The sequence below is a fragment of the Rhamphochromis sp. 'chilingali' genome (assembly GCF_963969265.1).
Source record: "Rhamphochromis sp. 'chilingali' genome assembly, chromosome: 5".
Lineage (NCBI taxonomy): Eukaryota > Metazoa > Chordata > Actinopteri > Cichliformes > Cichlidae > Rhamphochromis > Rhamphochromis sp. 'chilingali'.
In genome coordinates this window covers 9,096,942-9,123,733 of record NC_137932.1, presented here as the reverse complement: position 1 = coordinate 9,123,733, position 26,792 = coordinate 9,096,942, and the positions used below count along the sequence as shown (strand labels likewise).

Sequence of the window (26,792 nt, the reverse complement as noted above, 5' to 3'; positions counted from 1 at the left end):
ATGTGAAATAAAACACTGGATGATAAATGACAGTGCCTTTTTCTAAAAGCAGATAAAATAGAAGAATAAAAACATTAAGAGCTTAATTGTACTGCAATCATGTTTATTTCCCTATTTTGGGGCATCTAGCTTAGAATGCACATTGAAGGCTATTCTACACGCAAATAACTTGCATGCAACTTTATTAGGAAATGGATGAAGTATGTACAGAGATATCTGTTTTACATGATGTATGAAGAAAAACATCCAGACCAGGGCAGTTCAACTGTAATATTAGGTTAAAAAACAACAACTAAGAAATGTAGCAAATTAATTTTAGATTAATGTATTTGCTTTCTCGCCTTATTAGTCTACTGACTGTATTCAGAAAATAATATACATTAGTGACCAGGCAGTTTTTAATACTATTTGCACTTGTCTATAACGTGTGAACGTGGTGTCTAATTGCACATGCCAATATCAAAAATACACTGCGTATTTAAAGTCACTAAGACAGGCTTCCCAGAGATTATACGTCGTATTGTGTGTATTGTATTGCAATAATATACCAAGCACCTGGCAAAGACATCAATGTTAACTGCACCATGGGTTAACATTAATCTATGTACAATAAACCCGCAGGAGTAGAATTCTGTTGTACTTACTCTCTGGTGTTTCTGTGTGTAGGCATTTGTGGATTTCTATAGGATTACTGGATGGCATTCGGAGTGTGTCTGTCGGTTTGTGTTGCATTTTCCTACAAATACTGGGTGCATGCAGGTATTTTGTCAACACTTTTTTTTTCTTTGCTGATGACCAACAGAAGCCTTGTATATTTCTCTCCTTTTCTCTACTTTCATCCCCCTCGTCAGGGAGAAAGGTCGAAACGCTTTGATGGTAGAAGAGATGGGATTTTAAGTTTGGCTTTCTTCTTCTCAAACTTCAATGATGTTGATTGATGGCACAGAAGGGTGAAACTGCAAAAACAAAATACAAATAAGTATTAGTCACTGCTCACATGGATGCCTTGATCTCAGAATTTAACAGAGCCATTAAACGTGGAGTGTGAAAGCCTTACTGTGCTTTAGGTGTAGTGGTTAATACATTTGCCATCAGCTATGGCAACACCTTAGGAAATAAAGTAGCAGCCATGAGGCTAAACAAACTTTTTATTCAGCTCTATCTTTTGTTGAACTTGATACTTTTGATACTTTTGTATTTTGTTTGGACAGTGTTGGCTCATATGTTGCAAGCCACTGCTAGCTTACTCAAGTTGCACCGTCTTATACAAAACAACTAATTTTAATAATATATAGTTATAGCTCCAATGATTGATCAATATCAAGAAATGTCAAAATTTATTTTGCATGTAAAATACTTTAAACATGTACTTCCAAGTTACATCAGTTGATGAATTGTTAATTTTCTGCTTTTTCAAAGAAATGACAAAATGTGGCCCCACTCTGTCTTTAAGGAGCAAACTGTATGCTGTCACTGTCTCAGTAATAAATGATTTAAGACATTTATTGGGTTCAAGGTAAACCAAGTGTGCTAGTCACCAAATCTAAGAAGAGAAAACTGATCCAAGGTGTCTGACAACTACCTAATAAGGATGAGAGAACTCAGTGTCTAGCAATGTTACATTTTTGCTTGAGGTCAAAATTCTCAGTGTAAGTGACCTTGATAATTGATTGGTCGTGGGCTCTGCATTAATCTATCCACTCCAGTCTGATGCTTCTTTAAGGCTCTGCCGGTGCTTTATCTACGTATTGTTCAAGACAAGGGACTTAATCTGCACTTTTAATGACCAGTATAGTCTCAGGTTTGTACATTTTTATATGTGTAAATATTGGACAGTTGCCTACTGAAAAATGGATGATTTTGTTCCTCCAGTGGAAATTTATTAGATTGGTGTGACTCAGATCAGATTTGTGATAGCGTACAGTGTATTACTTCAGCCATCAACTCAGGGAAAGTTTCAGCTCAACTAGTATGTCAAGAGAGTGAGAGAAAATAAACTTTTGTCATAGCAGTGGAATATGAAATAGCAATACATATGGTGTGTATAGAGAGACTTTACTTGGATGTATATATACAGCTGTTTGAGGCTGGTGTGAAGCTTAACAAGAACCGAATTCAAATATTTCCGTCTCTGTGTGCCCTCAGTCCTGAGACTTCACCTTGCTCCTTAGCAGTCCTCCACTGTGGTGCTCTGGCGTGCTTCTTTCTGACGACGGCTTGGCCTTCTCCTTATTGTTGCTGGAGTCGTTGTCCTTAATGATGTCATACTGCCGGCAGAATAGGGCAATAACAGCTGCCAGGAGGTGAGACAGGGGCACATTTGCAACAAAACACAAAAGAGGATAGGAATTCAGTCGTGAGGCAGCTGTCAATCACTGTCATGTCACCAATTCCTCTAACAGCACATGCTGAAATGCCATGTGGATAATGGAATTTTGTTCCCACGGGAGGGTGACGGCTGCGCCTTTATCTCAAAGCTTGGAGGAGAGTCATTCACTATACTCTTTGCTTTCTTTCACTGCTAAATCTGCCAGATGCAGATTTGCCTCCAATTTGGATAAGTACTGTATATTCTCAATTATCTTCCTTGCTTCACTGAGGTCATGAATTTTTATGGGGGCGCTTTTATTAAATATTCAGAAAGTGATATACAGTCCTGGTAATGAGAGTTACAGAGCTGTTCTGAGACGCATTCGTTAAATTATTATTCATGCATCATGTAAGTCGTCTCCTGCATTGCAGCCACGTCATTCCCTCTGCAGAAAGGTACGAGTGGGTACTTCTGCATCTATCCTCATTGTTTTGTCGTAGAATTACAAAGGCGTTTGCGGAAGTGGAGAATGAGAGTATCCACAAAAACTTCAGCTACACAGCTTTGTATGTCTGATTGCTGTTTTCTTTACACTTTAAGTATGGTTTAGTCAGGACTAAGTTAGTACATTGAAATCTTAAACAGAATAGCAGAAAAGATTAGCACTATATTAAAAATCACTTAGTTATACCACACTGCTCCAAAAATTAAAGAAGCACTTGATCATCACAATATAAGACAGACAGTTAAATGTTAGAACATTAATTTCTCGTTAGTAAGTTTAAACTGTTATGAATCCATCTCAGCTGCTTCGGTGCAAATGAAAGTGACAACAGGTGCACTGGAGAGGAAACCCCAAGACAGCCCCTAAAAAGGTTTTGCAGGTGGTGGTCACAGACCATTGCTCTCTCCTTCTCCTTCTTGACTGATTTTTCTCTAGTTTTTCTTTTTGTTAGTGTGCTTGTCACTTCTGGTAGCATGAGACAATCCCAGAAGCCCATTCAGGGTTGCACAGGTAGTCCAGAATCTCTAGGATCACACACCTACACATGCTGTCACAAGAAGCTTTGCTGTGCCTCCCAGCAGTCTCAAAAGTGTGTGAATGAGTTATCAAAACATGGATAGTTACATAAAGATTGATGCCCTTCTACAGTTACAGCGCTGTGGAAGGGCATCAACCCAACAGTGGGACTTGTATCTGCTCCTCTGTGCAAGGAGGAGCTGGAGGAGCACTGCCAGAGCGCTTCAAAATGATCTCATGTGCAGGAATTTGACCAAACTGTCACGAATAGACTCCCACTAAAGGGCCCAGTGTCCTTTAGTGACCTGTGCTCACTGACCAGCACCATCCAGCTCAACTGGCATAACTGCCACTAGAACCCAGCTCACTCCACGAGCAAAAAGCAAAGCTAGAGAAAGATTGGTCAGGTTATATATCTGTGAAGGTTCTCAGTCATCCAGGTCATCGTAGTCTAAGGAGCTTAGAAAGAAAAGCGTCTGGACTTCTTTAAGTTGCTTGAAGACGTTTCAGCTTTCATCCGAGAAGCTTCTTCGGTCAGGTTGGATTCACGATGGTTTCCGCTCCAAACTGCACTGATTGATATTCCTAAAGTGTAGCTGACTTTGTGTTACACTGACAGAATCAATTATTCCCTATTATTTGATTTGATTTCTTTGAGCAGTGTCTTAAGTTTTAACTCTAAATGAATAAATTCAAAGAGGATCAGGTAAATCCGACATTAAGCTTGACGGATAACAAATGTGGAGTCCATTATGAATATGCCAAACGGGTTGCTTCTTGTCTTTCACTCCCGCTCTTCACAGCTTCCGCGTTACCTTGGTTTCTCTCATTAGTATTATTTAACATCTCACTCTGGTCCTCGTGGGTGGGAAGCCTTGCTCCTAGCTGCCTGACAGATACGCCACTTCTCATTGTGCCTCAACACTTCATTAATCATCGCACTACTTCAAAGGAGAACCCCAGAAGACGAGAATGCTCAGAAAAGTGTGATGTTGGTTTGACACTGCTGCGCAGTCGTCAGATTTAGTTTACAGACAGACCCACTTGCATTTTTTTGTACTTTAGCTTAAACTTGATTGCTGTGCCGCAGGTTTTACCTACTGTGAAAAAACTGTCCCATTATAGTTCTGACTTTTTTTTTTTGCAGAGCTTTCATTTAACTTAAAACAACTGCTGTAACATTTGCATTTTAGACAGTACTCAATCTCCTGTCAGACTAATGATACCTGAATATAAGAAGTAGTCTCATACTAAATCAGCTGATCCTGAATCTGATTCAGGATTCTTTGTTTTATGTTTTTTCTTACTTCATCAGTGTCCCGCCAGTTTTTACTGATGCTCTGTTTTGTATGGTGGGTGCAAGGAGGAGTGATGTTGCTGTCATCGTACAAAGCACACATTAGAATTATTATTGTGACTAAAGTGATCCTGAGTGAGCTTCACACTGAATATTTATTCCCCCCTCTTCCTGCTTATTGGTCCTTCTTTCTTTTCTTCATTCTTTCTTTTTTTTTTTAATTGAATGAAATCTACAAACTTACCTGCCCACATGACCAAGACCACGACAATTATGATCATCTCTCCAGTTTGTAGATGTCGAGACTTGTCCAGTCCCTGCACAGTGGGGTCATCTTGGAGAGAGGACAGACAGAGCACATCAGAACACTAAATATGAAATCTAAGAGGCACTGCGCATTTAAATACAATCCACTGGGACATTTTATGGAGTAGAAATAATAGTCTGGCACAGTCTGAGAGAGTCTGTCTGCTTTATAATATGAATCAAACTCACTTTGTGTCTGCACGGATTGACAAAAATGTATACTTTCTCTACCCTTCATGACAGTTATGCCATTTAACAGAACTACAGTAGTTTTGGTGGGCATTCCCACACATCAATCTTGTAACATTAATCCTCCTTTAAGTGGATTGACTAGAAACTTTCCAAACTGCCTCTCAGCTCGTATGGATGGAACTCTTCCAGAGCCCCACTCTTCCCAATTGCCTCTTTTATGGAATCAAGTTGTCAAGAAACTGGCTTCAAATGCCAGACACTCAGCTCTCTTCGCATAAAAACAGTCAGATAGTTGGGTCAATTGGAGTGTCACATTTTCCCCCATCTTGATAGTGTGAGGATGTCAGCGGCGAGAGGGCAGAAGTAGGAGTACATCGTCAAAATCAACCACAAATTAAAGAGAAAAGCAGGATGCTAATTTGCCAAAAAGACTTGGAACTACATGTAAAATTACAGATGACTGGATATTTGAAGGGATTAAAGCAAAAATCATGATAAATTAACTTTTTCCCCTTTTTTTCTTCTTTTTTTTTTCTTAGCATCAACTTCCATCATTTTGTTCCCATGGATACCAATATCTTGTTAAGTTGTGGTGGAAAAACTGTCATAGCACCCAGGATTGCTGCCAGCTCTGGTTGTAAACCTATGCCACAAAAAACAAAAACACTCATTCAGCTTTATCCAAACTTTAGTATGAGTGAAATATCGAGTGTATGTCCAGTACTGAGGCCTGTGTTACGCCTCCTCAAGACTACCCAATCAGCAACCTCGTGAGTGTGATGGTCTTTTGCTGTGTGCTATGTGAGAGAGATAGGAGTTGCAGCTGATATCCCAATCTGATGAAAAAGTTCTGAACCTTACTTTGGACTCAACATTTATATGTAGGAAGGCTTGGTGTCTACACTGCAAGATACTTCTGAAAACGTAGCCGGGTCTGTGCGTAGAGAGACTTCTGGTGGAAGCGTTGGGTTGATGACGGCACATCAAAGACCGGCTTCAGAGATGAATGCAAACTGTGAGACTTCTTACTTCTCCACTGAACTTCTCGTTCCTTTTAGAAGTTTTTTAGTTGATCTAATGATCAAACTTCACTTGCAAGAGCACACTGGTACAGGCTGTATAGTGTGCATATACTACACTGATAAACCTAACCATTATAACCTTGTATGTCTCCTTCTTCTGCCACCAAAACAACTCAGGTTACTAATGTATCTGACACCAAGATATTGGCACCAGATCTTTTAAGTGTTGTAAAATAAGACTTGTTTATTTGTTCGATGTGAGTGGTCATTACCCTTTGGATCATTGGCTTATATATGCAGAAACATGATGCTGTAATAACACAAAGATCTGAATAACATTTCCATGTGTTGTTTCATAAATTTTTTATGTTGGTGGCAGACTCATATATGCTGTGTGAATTTGTGCTAAAGAGGAATGAGTAGATTTCGCTGCCTCCTGTACACCAAATAATTTGTGCAGAGATAATTAGTCGACCCTGCTTCTGCTCGCCCCCTAATCCCGAGATGTTGGCTGTGGCTGTGAACTGCGACAACACACCAGGGATTCTGTGCTGATGCCACAATGGTGCATCATTGAAGTCTTTCATAATGTTTACTTTAGAATGAGCAATTTTATTTTAGGCTGCATTGCTCCTTTAAAAGTTTTTCCACTGAAAAAGTTTGCTTCAAGATCGGACTTATTAACTGATTATCACAATGAAAGTAAATACAATTTTTGTTGCAGCCATGTTTCCCAAAAAGTTCAAAAGTTGAATTGTCCCGCTTGTAGTTTGGACGTGTTGCCCAAACACATGAACATTGTAATATAGCAAATGTGACAAAGGATGCCCCATGCCGTTGAGCAGCTGAGTTATAGAAAACAGCCTCTTCAGTTCGCAATAACAGATGTAACATAGTGATAAACAAGCTTGTGCCCCAGCTTTTGTCATGCATGTTGCCCCCATGAAAGTCATAATAAGCATATACTTATAATGCTTATACTTACATAGTAATAATAATAATAATAAGAGTATTTCTTTGCAGCTATTTTGGTTGCATAATATTCTAGAGTAATAGCCTTTAACCTTATATAAATCACTGAATGCAGATAGAGATAAGCCCAAGTATGAATCATAATGAAGCTATTAGACAGTGTGTGGCATGCCTTTGTCTCACTGCTGTTAATAGGAGACCCTATAGGTGTAGCTTCTGACTCAGTAGAGACAGCTAAGCTCTGCTTTGAAGCATCATGCAGTAATTGTGTCTAAGGGGACCACCTGCCTAGTTAGGTTAGACTGCTCAAAGTCTTCATCCTTTGAAAATACTCTTCCTTTTTGTTACACCGTGTGAAGTGGATTGGAAGTTACTTGGTGTCAGCGGTTTCTTCTCAGTTGCTGTGCTACGGAATGATTTTTGTGTTTGAATCAAAACGTGTTAGTTTACCCAACTTTGTCTGAAAGTTTGAATCTTTTGCGAACCAAATTCATGTGACTGGAATTTAAACTAAGCTTATCTAACTAAAATTAATTCCATTCAAGCGCAAGTAATTTTTTTAAATTTGCAATTGCATATGCATGTATAGTACTGTGTAAAAATTTGAATCATTCCTCATTTCTTCTTATATATATATATATATATATATATATATATATATATATTCTTGGTATATTCTTGGTATAGTTGAAATTTGACTGAAAGGGGAATCAAGTGAAAGGCAGAACTACAGCTTACTTCTCTTGAAGGACAGGTGACACACATAAACATACACTCACACAAGCTTTCTGTGACACTAATGAAGCTGAAATAGACTTTGGAAAGTGATATCGATGCTATAAAAGGAGTGCTGCAGTCTATTCCAATGTATTTATTGAATCTTGCCAGGAAATACTTCATAGAAAATGGGAGGATGCAGAGTCTGGCCAGCCCAGGTAAATAATATACACCATGTAATCACATTATTAATAAAATTGCTTTGTTCACAAAAAAGAGAGAAAAAAACCCTCCTATTGATTCATATGTATCATAGCTCTGACTCTGGGTTGTCTGGTGTATACCACAAATCAATTTAGTTTCAATAGAAGGCACTTGGCTGTGACAAAGGACCTCTGAAATGGCTCTGTGGTGCTGGAGCCAGCTAGGATAAAATGACTTTTATGGAACAACAGTCAGCAGGAAGATCTCCAACAAAAAATATCACATGAACTCAGTGCGCATTAAGATTTCAAAAAATTATAAATTAAAAACATAACAGACACTGCGTTTTCTGTTTGTTTGTTTGTTTGTTGTTAATATGCAGAAATTTAGGGGAGTCTTTTTTTGTTATTGATATTGTGATAAATAATAAGCTAGCTGAGTCTGCTGTCTTTTCATCTGCTTGATCCCTTGTAGTGTTCAGATATTTTATATGCGTATTTTAACATTAAGACATTCACTCCTGAATGTGGAAAACTTTTTTTTATAACCCAGTTGTGGGCTGTGACCACCAGACAGCCTAGTTCTGTTTTTAACATGTGGGTGAATGCTTAGTGAAAAATGGGTCACATTGGATTCCTGTAGCTCAACCTGCAGATCTTATTATAAGAGTTAAGCTGGGACAGGTTTTCATGGGTGAAATGTAAGAATGGATGCTGTCATTGATTGGAGAATCACAATACTCTACACCCTCAATTGGTGTATGATGGTTTGTGTGAGTCACACCACGTGTGAATGTAATTCAGTCTGAATTAGGTTTGACAAGAAAATTGAAATCATAAATACTGATACAGGGTCAAACAAGAAAAGAGAAGTTGAGTAATGCGGTTCACAAAAGTTGCACCTAGAAACTTGATGTGATTGGACTTTAAAGCTTGGGCGTGAGGAGTCAGCAGTGTCGGCATTAGATTTATGGAAAGCTGACATTGATGTCTTTTACGCACCAAAACAAAATCCTACAAATGAGGAGCATCACTGAATGGGCTGTTTCTCTGACCCAGTTGGATGACTCGAGAGGCTACAAATCCTGATTAATGTTGCATAATAAATCTTTTCCAAGCGTCTGCACCGGCCGTGTCTTTGCTCTTGCTCAGCAATTTATTGAGATATATTGATGGTTATTTAGCTTTCCGAGGTCAATTTTTTTACTTAAAGAAAACTTAAGTTAAAAACACAAGTGCCAAAAAAATAATTTCCTGGACACTTAATGTAAAGCAACAGGAAAGGAATGCAATGTCAGTTCCTGCATGAGAGCAGACTCGTGTGCTGAGCAGGAATTAGTTTCTTCCTCTTTGCTTTGGCCAGGCTTGCCAGCTTAACTAATGATACGCAACCTGAGTCAGCCGAACAGAAACATTTATGATTCCCTTGCATCAGCACTTCCGTATATTCACGACTTTGACAAGACTATAAAAATTACAAAACAGTTTTTGAAGCGTCAGGCGTGTTTCTAGAGCAATGTTGCCGTTATTCTATGAGTTAATGCATTTGGCTCATCCCACAATCGTGGCTGAAGTACTGCGGAGAAGATTACCAGAGGACTTTGCTCTGAAGTATATAACAAGCAAATAGCCTTTTCCACATCTGAGCTGTATGAAATTGAGAGATACTAAACTTATTCTCTTTAGGTCATGGTCTTCATTTTTTCTCCTGCCCGCGAGCTGATCCGACACATGGAATATGAGCTGTTCTAGAGTTTGAACAGGAACACCCAGAGTGATATAGAGCTGCATAAATTCAGAGCAGTTTGGCAGCAGACCTGCTTGAAGCTTCTGTCAATAATGTGTTGGTTTCTAGGAGAAATAAAACCCCTCACCTTGAAACCCACTCCCCCCACCTGCAAGAGAGCTGCTCTGAGAGGAAGCTTCTGGTTACTTGCTCTTGTCTAACCTTTACTGCATTTCATTCTCAGTGTTAGGGTGCTTAAAACCATTCAGGAGTAAGAAGAGGCTTTAGCGCAACAGCGGGAAGAGTGCCTGTAATGGGTTGCTTCTGCCTGTGCCTGCCTGAGGCCCGTGGCAAACCGTGTAAAATTAAAAGCAAATGTGTTACATAATGCACAAAACTGGTGCTGTGGCTTCTTGTGAACTTATCAATTCTACTGCACTTAGACAAATTTGACAGCATCTTGCCCACCCTAACTGAATCGTTTATAACGATTGTTTAAGCCAATCGCAGGAATCTGGCACTTAATTAGACTTCCACATGTCTTATCTGATAGATTGGTAGATTGTTCACTCTTCCTGAATGTATTTTGTCAGGTTGAATGTGTGATTTCTTATGGCTGAGTTAAGATTGGGACTCAGAGCTCACTTCTGAATCGTGTCAATATGGGTGCTTTAAGATGTTAGAGGTCTGTTAGAACAGCTGTGACACAGTAGATCTCTCTGACACTCTGATGATTTTTTTGTTTTATTGTACTCTGTACACATTTATGCCACCATGTGTCACCAATTGCAAAAAAACCCCCATAAATAAATAAATAAATCGATTAAAAAATGGTAAAGCACAGTAGGTGTTGCATCGACAATTCTGACACAATCACCCAGTGTAAGGTTTATGCCATAGCTACCCAAAATTTTGGTAATTACAAAAATCACATTTTATGTTTAGGAATGGTTAATCCAGCAGTATGTACGGAGTCTTTATTCTGAATTATGTTTTTAATGCCAAAAAATAATTGTTGTTTCTCATCTGTAAACGTTCAATTTTTCAGTTTTACAAAAAAAATGTAAGAAAACATTTAAAATATATATATTATTTTTTAAATTAAGATGCTAAATTACAGTTATTCATTGGAATTTCTGAACAGTAAAATGAGTTTTAGTGAATGTTGAATGTTGCGCTTGATTAAGTTGCGACTTCTCAGAATCCGGTTGAGTGTGCCGCCTCACATTTGGGTGTAAAAACATGAATTCAGTTTGTTATTTTCCCAATAAATGAGAAATATAATTTTTAGCTTTAAACAAGTTTTTGACAGATTTTGTAATCTCCAAAGGGACTTATTGTACTGTTTCAAAGTTTGGTTGTCTTCCCTTCTACACATTCTAAACTTCTATTCAGTCTTGTGTCAGTTTTTCTCTGCATCCATCTCCAGATAGGATGGCTGCAGTCCTGTGGCCCTCAAACTTATTAATTAGATTTAATCTCTGGTTACAGGATTCAAGCTGCTTGGAGATGTATTGTAGTCTTCACCTTCATCATGCCTTGGAATCCTTTCTTTCTTATCTCCTCAGACAACTTGCTGCTTTTGTTTTTCGTTTTCGCTGTTCTGTGTGGAGCACACAATAATACCAAACACCTAGCCGCGTACTTCTCTGTTTAATTCGTTTAATGACTGATTAGAAGATTGAAGGCTCCTCGGACACTAAATGAAGAGCGTATTCAGTTTGAAACACAATAGCAATCCACATATTTATCTCATTTTGAGAATCATTTTGTTCTCTTTGCAGAACTGTCAAGAATTCTGCTCTTGCCACATTTTGTTTTTCTTTCCACAGCATGTCGAAGACATGCAGGTCTCAATGATTTGTAAGCGTAGCAGTAATCTTGATCATGTCTGCCTACAGCTTCAATGACTCATAGCATGTTGTGAGACCCCCCCCCCCCCCCCCTTTTTTTTTTAGAGGAATTTTGCTCAAGGTCTCAGAGTACCATACCTTGGTTGGAGCTGTTGGAAGGAAAGCGGTCTGACTTCTTAAGGGTATGAAAATGGACCTTCTTGCTGGCTTGACTCTCGCCATAGAGGCCAATAGACTGGACCTGAATGATATAGTTTGTATCCTCCTCCAGGTCCCAAAGAACGCAAGAACGGCTGGTTGTGTTGACCTCCCGGATGAATCGCTGCATGTGTCCATCCTGCCTCTGAATATTTGAATAGAAGAAAAACAAAGCGATAGTGAATTGAATCCAGTTCTCTATTATTTGGCGTGAATTCACAACAAATGTTTACATAGTGTTTGTATTGTAACGCAAGCACTATAGAATGAAGTCTTGAGCTAAGCATTTAGGCTGGCACCTTCTTGGTTCTTTTAAACCAGACATTACAAATGAGGGGTGTCTCTGCTGCCCACTCACCTTTAACAATTTATCAAAAGTTAGGTCCACCCTAAAGCATAACCTGCTCTATGATCTGTTTTCCTTGCACTATCACTTACAAACCAAACATCATGTTGTGCAAAATAAGACCAGCAACCCATTTGCTGATGGTTAGAAAGAATGCAGATTTTAGGTCGTTTTTATGTCACTCCTTAATATACACTCTGTGGTAAAGACCCACCATACATATATTCTAGAGCGAAACACAGTAATTCTCTTTGAACAAGACCTTGAGATTCGGACCAAAAAAACAGTACAATCTTTTTTAAAATATTCACTGTTTAAAAAATGCATTGGATCACCAGTCATAAAAATAAGATACCACAAATGTTTTAGAAATCTGCCAAAAACTAAAAATCTTTTATTTACTAGGCACATAACCAAATGTGACTACTCTGACAAGTCAGAAATTAATCGAGTTTAACATTTAACCACTAAAACTCATTTTTCTGTTCAGGATTGCAGGTATATAAATGTAATTAGCATCTTAATCAAAACATAATGAATAATAATGCGCTTTACTATTTTTCCAGCTTTTTGATAAAACAAAAAATAAGAAAATTCATGGATAAACACAATAATCATATTAAAGCGTTAAAAATAGAATTTGGATTAAGGAACTTGCAAGTACTGGTAGAATAACCATTACAGAAACATTAAAAAATGATTTGGATATTTAGCAATATTGTTAATGCGTGAAATCGCAGGGTTAAACAGAAAGCAAAGAGCAGAGTAGATTCAGTGATAGCATAAATACAACCTCAAAATGGCTCTAAAGGTAAGACAGTCTTTGTTTCACCTCATGAGGTTTTTTCTTTATGCTAGTGCTATAGTCAACAATGTATTTCTCTCCAGTGTCATTAAAAAAACAATCAGGGAACCAATGTGAGGTAGAGGTGACCAACCAGAAAATATTCCAGGTTCTGGTGAAAGTCATGCTGAGTATTTTATCATATTAGCAGTTGGCACTTTATTTTCACCATATGGGGTCTCGACTAGGAATTGATGTCTGATTAAGTTAGACCACAAGTGCCGGGAGACAAGTTTTCACAATCTCAAACTTTATCTTTGACTTCTCCGAACGCTATTGGAGCAATCAGGACCTAAAGCAAAAAAGAATTACTCCTCCAGTAACATGCAGGGATCTCAGCGCTCACAAACAATCTGCACTTAGAGTGACGTCAGGCCAAATGTCTTCTTATTTATTTCTATGGCCGCGCTTGACAGAGAGATTTTATTGTTGGGGGGAGAGAAAAAAGTCATGTAGCTGTCTGTAAACAATGAATAATCTTCTGATTAAACTGCCATAGACACTGAAGGCGAATGCTGATGGTGTTCAAATGCAGCTGCTATACAGGAGGAAGAAGGAGAGTGGGTGTCGTGTTCAGCCCATCAGTCACACTGAATGAAAAACAAAGTAAATGGGTGCATAATGTTTTCAGCTGCGTAAAGCGTAAACATGATTACAGCAGCGTATTGCATTCTGTCATTCGTTGTTAGCATTTACTGGCTTTCCTATTTTAAGCCTGAAATTTTTTCATTATGAAAAAAAAAATGCACTTTTGGCAGCGTCACATACTTCTGTGCATTCATGTTTTCTCTCTGCAAATTGGGCATACCAGGTTTTATTCTAGCTTCACGCTAAGAGCCATGCTCCATTCAGCCAGTACCAATTTTATGCAGGTTATTATTATGCACCACTTCACCAGTCTATCTGCTGGCATGTTGGCACCAAAAACAGGAAATGATGAAAGCTTATTTACAAATCAAAAGGGCTAAAACAACAAAAAAGAAAGAAAGAAGGAAACTTTGAATTTAATTTTCTTTCCTTTTTTTGCATTTGAAGTTTTAAGAATTACCTGCTGTGAGATGGAGAAACCAATTATTATGTCCCCCTCTGGAACTTCCCATGATATAGTTGCAGAGTCGGCTCGCAGGTGCATGACAGACACATTGACAGGAGCTGGTGGCCGGTCTGGAGGAGAGTAAACAGCAAGAGAGAGATCTGTTAATCCAGCAGCTTTTCCAGATATTTGAGTAGACCCACGCCATCTGTGTTCATGAGGGGTCTCTAAAATCGTGCTGGTACTCTGAAGTCTAAGATTCAGAGAACCCACATACTCACTTCTTTCAGTCTTACTTGTAAAATGTAATGTACTGTACTCAGGTCAGGAATAGATCTATTTCTACAGGCATCCACAAACCGTTAGTACACTCTGGACTTATTTTAATTATTTGTAATGTGTGTTTTTGAAGGGACCAGTATTTCCCTGCCTCTTTTAACCCAAAAGTTACAATAAATGACAAATAAATTCATTTAAATAACCTGTGTACTTGCATTTTAAATGAACCTGCAAATATATTTGCACTAGTCCTGACAAGCTTCTGGGTCAGCCTGACTGACTAGCCTTATAGTTGTCTATATCATGTTCACCTCTCTAGACAGGGTTATGCTTCTTCAGCCTGTCACTTTGCAGCCATCTATCATGATTTGGTTGCCAGTACACATGCTGATTGCAAAGTGGGAACAAAAGCGGGGGCAAGCGAAGAGCAGGAGAATTACAGAGTGACGGGGGGAGGCCTGAACAGCGATAAGCAATCACTCAGGTCAGATGAATAGGTAAGATGGGACAGGCTCGACAGTTTGGAACCTGGACACTATCTGTGAGCCTTTTGTTGCTACCATTATTTCTAATGGCCTCTTGGTAGCTGGTGATATGTGGAAAATGTCACATGAGTGGAAATTTTCTGCAATGACATCAAAGAAGACCTTGTAAAACATATACAACTGGCCCCTTTAAGTAATGCTTGCTCTAACGATTCACCTCAAAGTGAGCATTAATTGACAGCTATGAAGTAAATTTGTATTTCAGTCACTTTTGTAAAGTCATGCAGCATGGATTTAATAATACATAGCACAGCTGTCTTGAGATCACAGCATGTGCTGTGCATGGACCATAAAAGATATTGCTTGAAAAAGAAAGATGAAAGCCGAAATGATGAAATTGAGAGGTTTTTCAGATGATGTGCGGTTTCCTGGCTCAGTCGCGCTTATCTACATACGTCTGTCTCTCTTCTTTTTTTTCTTTTTTTTAAAATCTCTGGTACTCCTGCCTCCTATTTTATCTTTGAGAGAATCAGCAACAGTCGCTCTGTTCTGTGCAAAAGGTGACACTGAGGTGGATCCATGGAGCCCGGTTCAGACAAGGTTATCAGTCTCCCTGCCCTAGCTCCCATGGCACTACGTGGCACATGGGGGTCAGGGTCAATCACGAGCATGATGCTCGGTTTCTCTGGCTCATGACACGCTCGGATTGGTTTGTGGAAGGGAGTGAATGAGCTGAACAAGGGACCGGGCTAATTCTTACCCTGTGATGGAAAGTGCGAGAGGAAATTAATGTTCTGTGGAGATAGTCGGGGGGAGGACGGGGGAGGTGGGAGGAGGGGGGTAACACAGGCATTAAGAGGTTTGGAGGTTATATCTTCCTCATTTTGTCCATGTAATGAGAACAACTTTATGTAAGAAGGGGCTATGCAGTGTTAAGACTGACAGAAAGTCTTGTATAGTTTTTGATTTTCTTTGAACTTTGGAAATCCTTTAGGACATTGTAGATATATATATGTACAATCATGTACGACCTTCTGTTGTGACAGTGTTTAATTGTCTTCTGACTGCGAATATGTCATATTTATGCTCAAATCTTTCATCACTCAAATTAAATCCCAACATCCTGGGACTGACTGACAGTAATGGCGCCTTTTTAACAGAGCTCCACAGAAGCTTCAGTTGTTGTTGCAGCAGAGTTACCCGTGCTCGTTGTTTAGCGAGGTCACACTTGACTCCGCTGTTAACAGAGCGACAGACCATTAAGGCTTGATTGCCATCAGCACGTGCCCTAAAGTGAGCCTTCGCCAGAAGCAGGGGGCAGCATTCATCCCAGATGGGACGTGTTCATTTCTCTTTAGCTCATTGTCCTTTAGGTAACGAAGGTCACACGAAGTCGCGCATGGGTAAAGAAACAGCTCGTATCCATGATGCTCTGTCTGCGGATCATTTGGTGATGATGGAGCATGTGACAGTAAAGGGCAATCGGGCCTTGAATCATTGCTAATGTAATGCACTACGTGAAGCCCGCTTCCTATAAGGTGCCGTATCCATTACTTGCAAATTTGACTGGGACGCGCATATTTAAACCTGAAGCATGAGGCATTATAAATGAAGGATTTGCTGAAATGCTTACATTTAAAACTGCTATTCAATCATATGAAAGACTAAATAAACAAAATAGGTGTTTACATTTATAAAACTGAATCACAGCTGGCTTATTAGACAGCATTGTGTTTAATGTGCAGCCCAGAAGTTCAAATGATCCCCTCTAGCTTCTTTGATGTTCTCCACTGCAGTAATGATTGTCATGGCAGAGACTTCAGTACTTGTTATCTGCCATGTGGCTGGGGTAAGCCCCACTCAACGGAATGCATTATGTAAGATCTGAAATAAAAAGGCAATAGGTACATCCCTCTCGGGATGTGGGAGCACTGCCAGGATGAATCATAGCTTATAGCCAAAGCAGAGCACATTAGCTAGTGCCCCATCTAACCAGAGTGCACACACAGACATGGAGAAAAGGCTGGTGGATCTTTGAATGGCTGATGAGCCATGTGGAAATGAGCCCAGGTTGAGTTTATCGGAGCCAGATAAAGGGGCAGCATCTCTTATTTTGACCTCTATGTTTGCTTGCGAAGCAGAACTGCCTGTTTTCTTATTGGCTGCTCATGCTTTACACCATAAGACTAATTGGATATGTTTTATGGTCAGAAAATAAAAGTTCAGATTTACTGTATGAAGACAGCTTATGATGCTTTTTATCCCAGCAATGCATAAGCATGACACGATGGTTAAACAGGAATTTGGAAGTGGAAAATGAGAGATTATGCTTTTACTTAGTCAACTTTAAAAAACAAAAAACAAAACAGTTTGATCGCTGTGAAAAATGAAAATAAAAACAAAATTCAGTGATTTTGAAGTATTTTAAACTGCATCTTTATGTGAAATTAATACAAAGACAAAATATTAAATGTTGAAATTAAAACATTTTATAGTTCAAATCTATAAGATTTGAGTCTGTCAACACAAGACAATATTTGGAATACAGGAATTTTTAAGGCTGGGAATAAGACATTATCCTATTATGCCTTGAAAAGGGATTTCATCTCCTCAACAGCGTTTTGTAGGTCTGTCCCCAGTCAGACCCCAGACTGTCTTATCACAGCGCTGTGATTGAATGTGTGCAAAATGAGATTTGTTGTTGTTTTGCTGAAATAAGCAACGCTTTCCCTGGGGAAAAAAAGAGTTGTCTGGTTGTGTTGCTTTGTGCTGTGTTGCTTCAAAATCTTTTTGTGCCACTCAACATTAATGGTTCCTTCATTGATAACTTGAGCTTCAGTTAAGTTATGTATGCCATCAACACAGTCATGGATGCTATCTTACATACTTTCACTAGCTGGGCCTTATTTTAGGTTGGGCAGGGTTTTTTTAGTAGATAAAGGTGAATGGCTTAATCAAGAATAGAGCTGCCGTTTGGGGAAGACCTCGATGGGGACTGGAGGCGGCTCCCGGGCCTGGCAGATCCCCATGTACTAATGAGAAGTGAAGAAGTGAAGGGAGTGGAAAACCAGGAGAGAGGGTGGGGTGGGGTACAAAAATGAGAACAAACAGCTTGGGGGGGGGGGGGGGAGCATATATAAAAGAAAAGACCCAGAGGGGGCGTGTTTGAAGGCGTGGTCCTCCAAGTGTTCTGATAAGACTGATGCTCTCTCCGCTTTAGCTCGAAGAAGAATGTAAACAAATTCAAACCTAGTTTCACCTAAATGTAAATGAGCTCCTACACTGGACCATTTTTCTGATCTTTTTTTATATCTGATTTTCTTCACACACAAGAGTTTTAACTTCCATTTTTTGATGAATAGATGAATTGGGTAGTGATCGCGTGTGTTTTTGGAAGTGTTTCTGTGCCCATGCAGTGATGTCCACTACAGAGTTATAACTGCTTTTAACACACTGTCTGAGTGCCTGAAGATCACTGCCGCTCATTGTAGATATTCAGCTTTGTTCCCCATGTGTAGAGATTTTCTAAATCTATTAATGTTATTTTGTAAAAGGTTCATGAAATGACCATATATAAAAAAAATCTGCTACAGCTGGATATCACAATATCTGACCTATTTTATGGTGGTTTTCCATTCTTCCCACATTTTTTTTAAATGAATTCAATTGAACTGTATTGATGTTTTCTGCAGTCTTTCTATGTAAACGTCTACACTGCTGCTGCTGCTGCTACTTTAAAAGCTGCCTAACATGAATTTGTGTTTAGTTAAGAGGGCATAAACGGTCCAGGGGGACTGATCTGTTTACTGGTAAAAATACATTTAAAGGCAGAACAATGGCTTTTTTTTAATGTTCCTTTATTATTAGTCACATTTCAATTACCTCTAAGATAGTGACAGTTTGAAGGACTACTTATAGTTTAATCCTTATCTAATATTTATAATGTCAACCTCCCTCGTAAAATTAAACTCTTGCTGACATAAATAAAGGGAAGAACTGAGCCTCCGATTTTGACGTGTTGTCCAGTCAATCTTCAAATGGCTTCATCAGGACATATTTCAGAGTCAGTCATGGGAAGTCTAAATGTTCTCCTCTGCACAACAGGAGGTTGTCACACATCTGCTTGTAAATTGCTTGCTATCGAGCTTTTAAGCAGTGCTGTGCTGCTTTTATTTCCGCTGCAGCACCGTGCATCCCTGTATTACCTGCGAATGCCTTTTCCCTCTTGTTTCACTCTCAATCCTCTTCTTTCATACATGATGTCATGCGGGAGCAGTGATTTGATGTGATCTTAAGTCTCTCGCTTCAATCCACTTCTCTATTTAGTTTTGCCACAGCAGTCTGAAGTGGTTATGTGTGTAAGCGGGCCTGGCTAGCTCCTGCGTCTTTTCCTCCACAATTCAGATCCCCTTGACTGTAGGACCACTTAGCGCCCCTTTCTTTACTGTAGGTACCCTCTGTGTTATTACTCGCAGATCCAGAGGCTGTGAAATGGCAGTGAGACCAGATGGGACACGGCACCGCTCTAAGGTTAATATAATCACTGGCCCAACCTTGAGCCTTTTCAGTTTCAAGCGGACATCACTTTATCCGCCTCAAAGTGTAATGTGCACCAACAGTGGGTGTTTACTGGTTTCTGCAGACATCTGAACAAGACAAGAGTGACACACAAAAACACGCTGAAAATCTACCTTGCGTTTCCCCCTCGTTATGTGTGTGTGTCTGTTTAAAATAAATACTGTGTCACGGCAGATAATTATGACAAGATGGGCAAATATTGGCTTTCATACTAATGAATTCATCTGTAACTGAGAACATCTATTTGTCATGAATGTGTCACCAGGTTTATGAACAGCATATTGCCAATTTGAAGGATGATATGAGCCCGGCAAGCCAGTAAATCCAATAAGTTTTCATTTACATTTGTTTAGTGTCTGACGCTCACGTGGGATCTATTTCCTAATGTGCTTGCTTTTAGCTTGTGTGTGAATGTTAACGTAGGTACTAGTATTCAAGTCTTTTATATCACCTAGAATGACAGAAATTGAGTGTGGATGCTTGTACTGATTGATTTAAGGAAGAACTGCATCTCACTTTTGGTTTTGTCTGGAAAGTGCTGGAATTTTCTCAAAAATTGGAAGAGCAGTGATGAGTTTGATGCGTTACTTTCAAGACCGGTTTTTAACAAGCTGCAGAAAAAGCTTTTGGCCCAGATGAAATAAGACATGAAAATGAAGGAAAAATAAATTTCAGAGCCTTTGTATTACACTAACATTTGCCATAAATACACATTTTCATTTGGACTTCCAAGTGACTTGAAATGATCCTTTTCCATACCTTCACCATGCACCGAATTATCATAAAATTAAGTCACACCTTCTTCTAAATGACTGAATCCAGCACTCTCCTAGCTTAGTCTGGACTGGCGGTAATGAATCCAGCATTTATTTCAATTTACTTTAAACCTCAGAGCAGCCGCCACATTTGTATCTGTGAGTGTAACATTTATGTGTTCAGCAGTGACAAGCTTACGCTCTGGGCAAACTCCACAGAGATCAGAGATGCCTTTTTGCGTCACATGTCAGCCACAAAACATTCGAAAAAAAAAAAAAGAAGCTCTGAATAGGTGTCTGAGGCAGACAGAGCACACCCACCCACAGAGACCGTGAAGTGCCAATCTGATTCTCTCAAGGCGCTATCACATGTAGGACTCAGTTCCCTTGAGAGGCGAGGGGGAAAGTGATAGAGGTAGACAGATAAAGAGACAGAGATACTGTAGATGCATGCACACAGAGGCTCAGGAGACTTCTGTGGCAGAAATAGCAAGGATTCATACATTTTAAGCCTGAAGCGGACCTCGCAATGGAAAGAATGCAAACAAACCACAGTTTATGCACTGGTGATCTGTCTCTTTGCTGCATTGAACTTAAGGCGCCATTGGCTCTGCAACTAGTGTTGTTGTAGTGAAATTAAATGTATGGATTTGGATGTCTAATTAAAACAGGCTAAACTGAATTGTCTTTAGTAGAATTGCACATAATATTACCTTTAAATTGAGTAGAGGGGAAACAAGAATGTGCTCTTTTGATAGACTTGTTAAAATAGTTTTTGGTTTGATTTTTGTTTATCTGTAATCAGGCTATTCAAAACACCAAAGGTATATTTAAAACACTGCAAACACTATATCTGGTTTTATTAGTGATTTAGAGATAGTAAATAAGGTAAGAATAGTGATAATGTAAGGCCCAGATCATACAGCAGGTTAAACAGGTGTTATAAGCTGGATGCAACGGCATAATCGTATTTTAGCACGTATTTGATGTATATGAATGAGTTGTGGGATTGAGGTGCGTAAACCCTTCCAAAGGGCTGTAATAGTTTGAGTAATGGCGCATTTTACAAGGCTACAAGAAGGCACAATAATTAATTTGAGTCTGCTTGAGAGGCTCATACTTACTTGCTCCCACCAAGAACACATCGCTGCCAAAAAGCAACAGGACCACGGAGTTGACAAAAACAAGAAGACGAGCCATGCCTTGGTGGATGTATTTGCTCTTCTTAGATTAATGTTAATATTTTTTTAATGCAAATCTCCTATTATTGAAGGGTTACTAAATTACAGCAGTTCATCTTTTTTGCAACGTGTTGGAATTCCTCTCATGAATGGAGGGATGAGTGACTGAGATCCTGCTCCTCCTCCTGCTGCTTCTAGCGGAATCGGGCTCGATCTGCTCAGTAAACAGATAACCTGTGAAAGTACGTAGCGAGCCGCCTCCTCAGAGACATGTTGTTTTCATTCGGGCTTTTAATCCCACAAGTCCTTCATCCATGTTCCCGTGCGAACCGAGACCGAGTCTGCTGTCCTTCTAAACCTGCCGGTTGGAATCGTACACCATCACCACCGACCTCCGGATCATCGATCATCCGGTGAGCTCAGGTACGAGCAGGTCGCCGAATAATGTGATGCTTCACAGCGGGGTCGCCGGTCCCCCCACGGCCCAAGGGGACGGCGAGGGGCTATTCAAATTCAGCACCATGGACAGCGCCTAAGTTTTCCAGTTTCCGCCGAGCCCTTACGCTCTAAGGTTTTTTTTCCCCCTTTTCTTCTTTTTCTTTTTTCCTTTCTTTTCTTTTCTTTTCTTTTCTTTTTCTTTTCTTTCTTCTTCTTCTTCTTCTTCTTCTTCTTCTTCTTCTTCTTCCTTTCTTTTTTTTTAAAAACTGTTTACAGCTTCGGACCTGTACGTGTTTATTCACGCACGGCACGCGGGGCTGGTCATCCTGCGGACCTTTTTTTTTTTTTTTTTTTTTTTTTTAAAAGCCTCCCCCCACCTCTCGCTCTCTCCAAGTAGCCAATGAGACCAGCGATGTTCCTAACACTTAGCTATTCTGCCAAAGCGCGCGCATTGCACTGATTAATCCTCCACGTGTCATCAGAGGAGAGGAGCAGCTGCACGCCTACCTGTGCGCGCACACCCTCCTCCAGATGCTTTAATATTTCAGCAGCAGTGCCAGGGGCTAATGTTTACCGCAATAGGCTGGCCTGTGCTGTGAGGGAAGCAACAGGGGAGTGAGTGAATGGCAGTACAATGGGACAGACAGCCTGTCCTCCCGTTCTTTCACATGCACTAAACCGCTGATCATAAATACCGGATGATTAGCATTTCGTTCCACCATCCAGCTGCAGCAGGTCGATGTGCCTCTCACCCACCGCACACTGCACAGCGCCCTAAGACACGCCAAACAATCAGGAAGATGAATCACGTTGATAAGCTGAGTGCATTGCCTCATGGGACGAGCGTTTCAAGGCAGATTGCTTATCTACGGGGAATCTGCCAGCCGCACGCAGGGCTACTGCGGTCTTTATTCAGACAAGAGGAAAGAAGTCATCAAATATTTGGGTTCTTGTTACTGTAAAGCAGGGGACGGGTGGCAAATCTTTCAATTACTAGGAATAAAGAAGTAAAATAACACTTACTCACGTACCCTCTCGAAACTTAATCGTGCGTTTAATTCTTTTTCATAACTCTGCCAACTAAATTAGCGCTCTTAACCTTTTAGTGTCCAGTTTTCTGTGAGTCTGAGCAGACGGATGCGACGTTTTAGATATTAGATATGGAGTTGCCATGACAGCTGTCTATTTGTGGCCGACATTTCTATGGCATTTATCTTCATGAGAGCTCAGAAAAGTGGGTCTATTGTGGTTAGCACTCACTGTATTGACTGTATTCTTTTGTGAATGTTCCCTCAGCATGAAAGTCAATATAAATACAGATGTTTGATGGTAAAATTGAGGACTCTGTGATGAGGCAGACGTGTGCTGTTGTTTTTCTTTTTCAGCTTCTGCATCAAGCTTAACTTCTTTTCTCTATAGTGTAATAAAAAAGTTTTTTTTATAGATGTAAAGATTAGTTTATTCAGACCAGTTCTATCTACTATTACAGCTTCAGTGTAAGACTGGAAGTCAGGATAGTTTTGCAGTGATTTGTAAACAATGTACTAAACCTCCTTTGGCAATATTTCTTAAATGAAAGAAGCAGGAGTGGGTCACAGATTTATTATGAGAGTCAAAAGACAGAGATTGACCACAGATTATCCCAAGATCAATCTCGAGCCACTGCTCGAGTCCACTAAAATAGATCTCAAATAAAATAATAAAATCCAGAGTGACATTCCAGCACAAGCTTCACTTAGATTCACTTTTAAACATCTAAAAATAGCCGCTTGGCATCTTTCTTGGCCTTCAGACAACATTTCTGATGGCTAAAGATCCAAATGGGACAGGCAAAAAAAAAAAAAAAAAAAAAAAAACCCATCTGAAAACAGGAGACAATGAATAAAAGGAATTAGATCCCAAACAGTTGAATGTTTAATACTTGGTGATTTGGATTTTATTTAATCTATGGCAGTAGCTTCCTGCCTTTAAAAAATGTTACTGTCTCCTGTAGTGACTTTAACCCATCACAGGTGAAATGAAATCATGCTTTGTGACTTGTTTTATGTAACCAGTGCCAACTTGTGCAAACTAAGCCTGTTTTTGTGCGACTTGGGCCCCATCTACAGATCATGCCACCAAAAATGTTCACACTTCACTGTCATACTGTCCTTCCACTGGTGTAAATTCATTTTTCAGATGAGCAGTGTCAGTCAGAAAGGTGAAAATCAAACTGTGTTTTCATTAATCACTGTGGATTTCTTAAATGTGCAAGTATGAGTTTGACTTGCCATTTTCCAGGCAGTCAATCGTCATGGTTTAACAAGTAAATGAGACTCTTGTTAACCACAAAATATTTTTATATTTTTTAAAAATTACTTTCAAATTAGTTGTTTAAAATTGCAATTCTGACTAGACTTCACTAATGTTGGACTTAATATATTAAGTGCTCTAAACTGTTTTTATCTTCTTGCTTAAACTTGAAAAATTCACTATGAGTGCATTGTACACATTTCCAATGTAAATTAGAATTTACAGTATACTGTGAATGATTACATTATGAGGTGAAGATCAGTTTTGGCAACTCAGTTGGTGGAATGTATGTGCTGTACAATGAAACCGTACTTTGTAGTGATGATTCTTTTGCTTATAGGTTACAATGAAGATGAAAAAAACCCCTACAAAATCAGACCCAGGCAACCATTTTAATACTATTTGAGCTTTAATAACTAACTTCACAGTTCATTTGTCTTGTTGATCGTCATTCACACTGACTGCTTCTTAGTGTATATTTTCAAACTCATTATGAACTGTTGACTGTTTTCTGTCTACTCTCCGAACTTGTGGTAAACTCACTGAGATTCATTCCTTATACTCTGAAGAAAGAAAAAAATGGCTTTTACAAACCTCTGGCAGTATTTTTGTACCTTCACGTAACCAAAACATCTTTTTATGCAGGTGGTGTCTTAAAAGGCTCATTTTAATAAATGCATGAAATGCAGAGAACCTTTTAAAGGTAGAAGGTCACTTCACACCTTGGCTCCCTTTTGAAACCTATTTATCTCTCTCTCCTCCTCTTTACTTTGAATTCTTCTCTGTGCTATTAGGTCTACATTTAGTTGAATAAAACTTTCAGGAAGCATCTCTTTAGCATCCCGGGGTTTAAAGTCCCTAAAGGAAAGCATCACTTGACACGAGGAAGACTTAAAGTGTTAATTGCTTGGTGTTCAGTGGCCAGTAAAAGGACTTTATGAGTAATGAGATATCAGGGACTTAACAAATGACAGCAGACATAGACTCTTTATTGCTCCGCCAGGTTATTTTCAGATACTTGAAGTGTAATATTAGAAATATTGCTATGCATTAAAAGTTTTTTGGCTTGGGTATGAAGCAGTTCTAAAGTTAATGGTTATTTTGTAAAAGGACATTATAAAACACTCTATGTAGCTGTGGTAGTAAATTGCTGAATGCTATTAATAATACTTAATAGGAACACAACCCATAAATATTGCATGCAATTTCCGTCTTGTTGTTTTTTTCTTCACATTATTAGAGTATGTTCTTTGGGACGCCAGTCAAAACCAATTACGCTGCTAAAATAAAATAAAATAAAATAAAATAAAATAAAATAAAATAAAGGAACACTATAATCAGAGTATAGCATGTCTGTTAAACCTATGGGTTGATCAGTTTCAGCTGTTTTAGTGTTTATGAAATGAACACCAGGACTAGAGTGGCAACAATGAGACAACCTCCAAAACACGAATGGTTTTACAGGTGGAGGCTGCTGACATTTTTTCCCTCTGCATCTTTTCTGTTTTGTCTTTAGTTTTGCGTTTGGCTAGTGTCAGTGTGCCTAGTGGTAGCAGGAGCCGATACCTGAACCCTACAGAGGTTGCACAGGTAGTTCAACTCCTCCAGGATGGCACATCAGTTTCTGTAGGAAAGCTGCACGGGGCAGTGGAAGGTCCTTAACCAATCAAGAGGACTGGTACCTGCTTCTTTGTGCAAGGAGGAACAGGATGAGTCCTGCCAGAGTTCTACAGAATGGCTTCCAGCAGGCCACAGATTTGAATGTCTCAGACAAAACAATCAGAAACAGACTTCATAATGATGGCCTGAGGACCCAAAAACCTCTTGTGGGCCTTGTAGGGACTGTGGAGCCCAATTGGCCCTAGAATACCAGACTTGGCAGGTCCTCCACCGGCACCCTATGCTTTTCACAGATGACATGATGACAGCAGGTTCACCCTGAGCACATGTGACAGACATGAAAGGGTCTGGAAGAAGATGTGGAGATGTCTGCAACATCATTTAACATGACCTTTTTGGTAGTGGGTCAGTGATGGTGTGGGTAGGCATGTCCATGGAAATTCTGACCTCCACAGGCGATGGCACCCCAACTGCCATTAGGTTGGGGAAATCCTTGGGCTGACTCATTGTCAGACCCTACACTAGTGCAGTGGGTCCTGGGTTCCTCCTGGTGAGTGACAATACCTGGCATCATGTGACGAGATTATGCAGGCAGTTCCTGGAGGATGAAGGAACTGATACCACTGATTGGAACCAATGATCACCTGACCTAAGTCTAATAGAAGGACATTATGTTTCAGTTCATCCAACACTTTCTAAGTGTTTCTTTATTTCATTTTATTTTATTTTTTGAGCTGTCTATATACACTCAACAAAAATATAAACGCAACACCTTTGTTACTGCTCCCATTCCCCATGGGATGGACGTAGAGACCTAAAATTCATTCCAGATACACATTATAACCATCCCTCCCAAACAGTGGTCACAAATCAGTCCAAATGTGTGGTAGTGGGCACATCTGCTATATTGAGATAATCCATCCCACCTCACAGGTGTGCCACATCAGGATGCTGATCTGACATCATGAGTAGTGCACAGGTGTACCTCAGACTGCCCACAACAAAGGACAACTGACAAACCCACAACTGCCCACCAGGAAGAAGGTTGATGGTGTAGTCATGGCCTACAGGAGGTATTCAGCAAAGACAAAGTGTCATCTTTGTCCCCTATGACAGCACCATC

General features: G+C 39.6%; 1 protein-coding gene across 1 annotated transcript; it reads right to left on the bottom strand.

The window, feature by feature from the left end:
* Nucleotides 1-58: 58 nt before the first annotated feature.
* On the bottom strand, nt 59-21,998 carry fndc4a (fibronectin type III domain containing 4a). The gene is made up of 6 exons (XM_080883190.1): nt 21,263-21,998; nt 14,057-14,172; nt 11,759-11,963; nt 4,874-4,963; nt 2,160-2,293; nt 59-956 (listed from the first exon to the last, which is right to left on the bottom strand). The coding sequence occupies exons 1-6, from the start codon at nt 21,336-21,338 to the stop codon at nt 915-917; spliced, it is 663 nt and encodes a 220-aa protein (XP_080739316.1). The 5' UTR covers nt 21,339-21,998; the 3' UTR covers nt 59-914.
* Nucleotides 21,999-26,792: the final 4,794 nt, after the last annotated feature.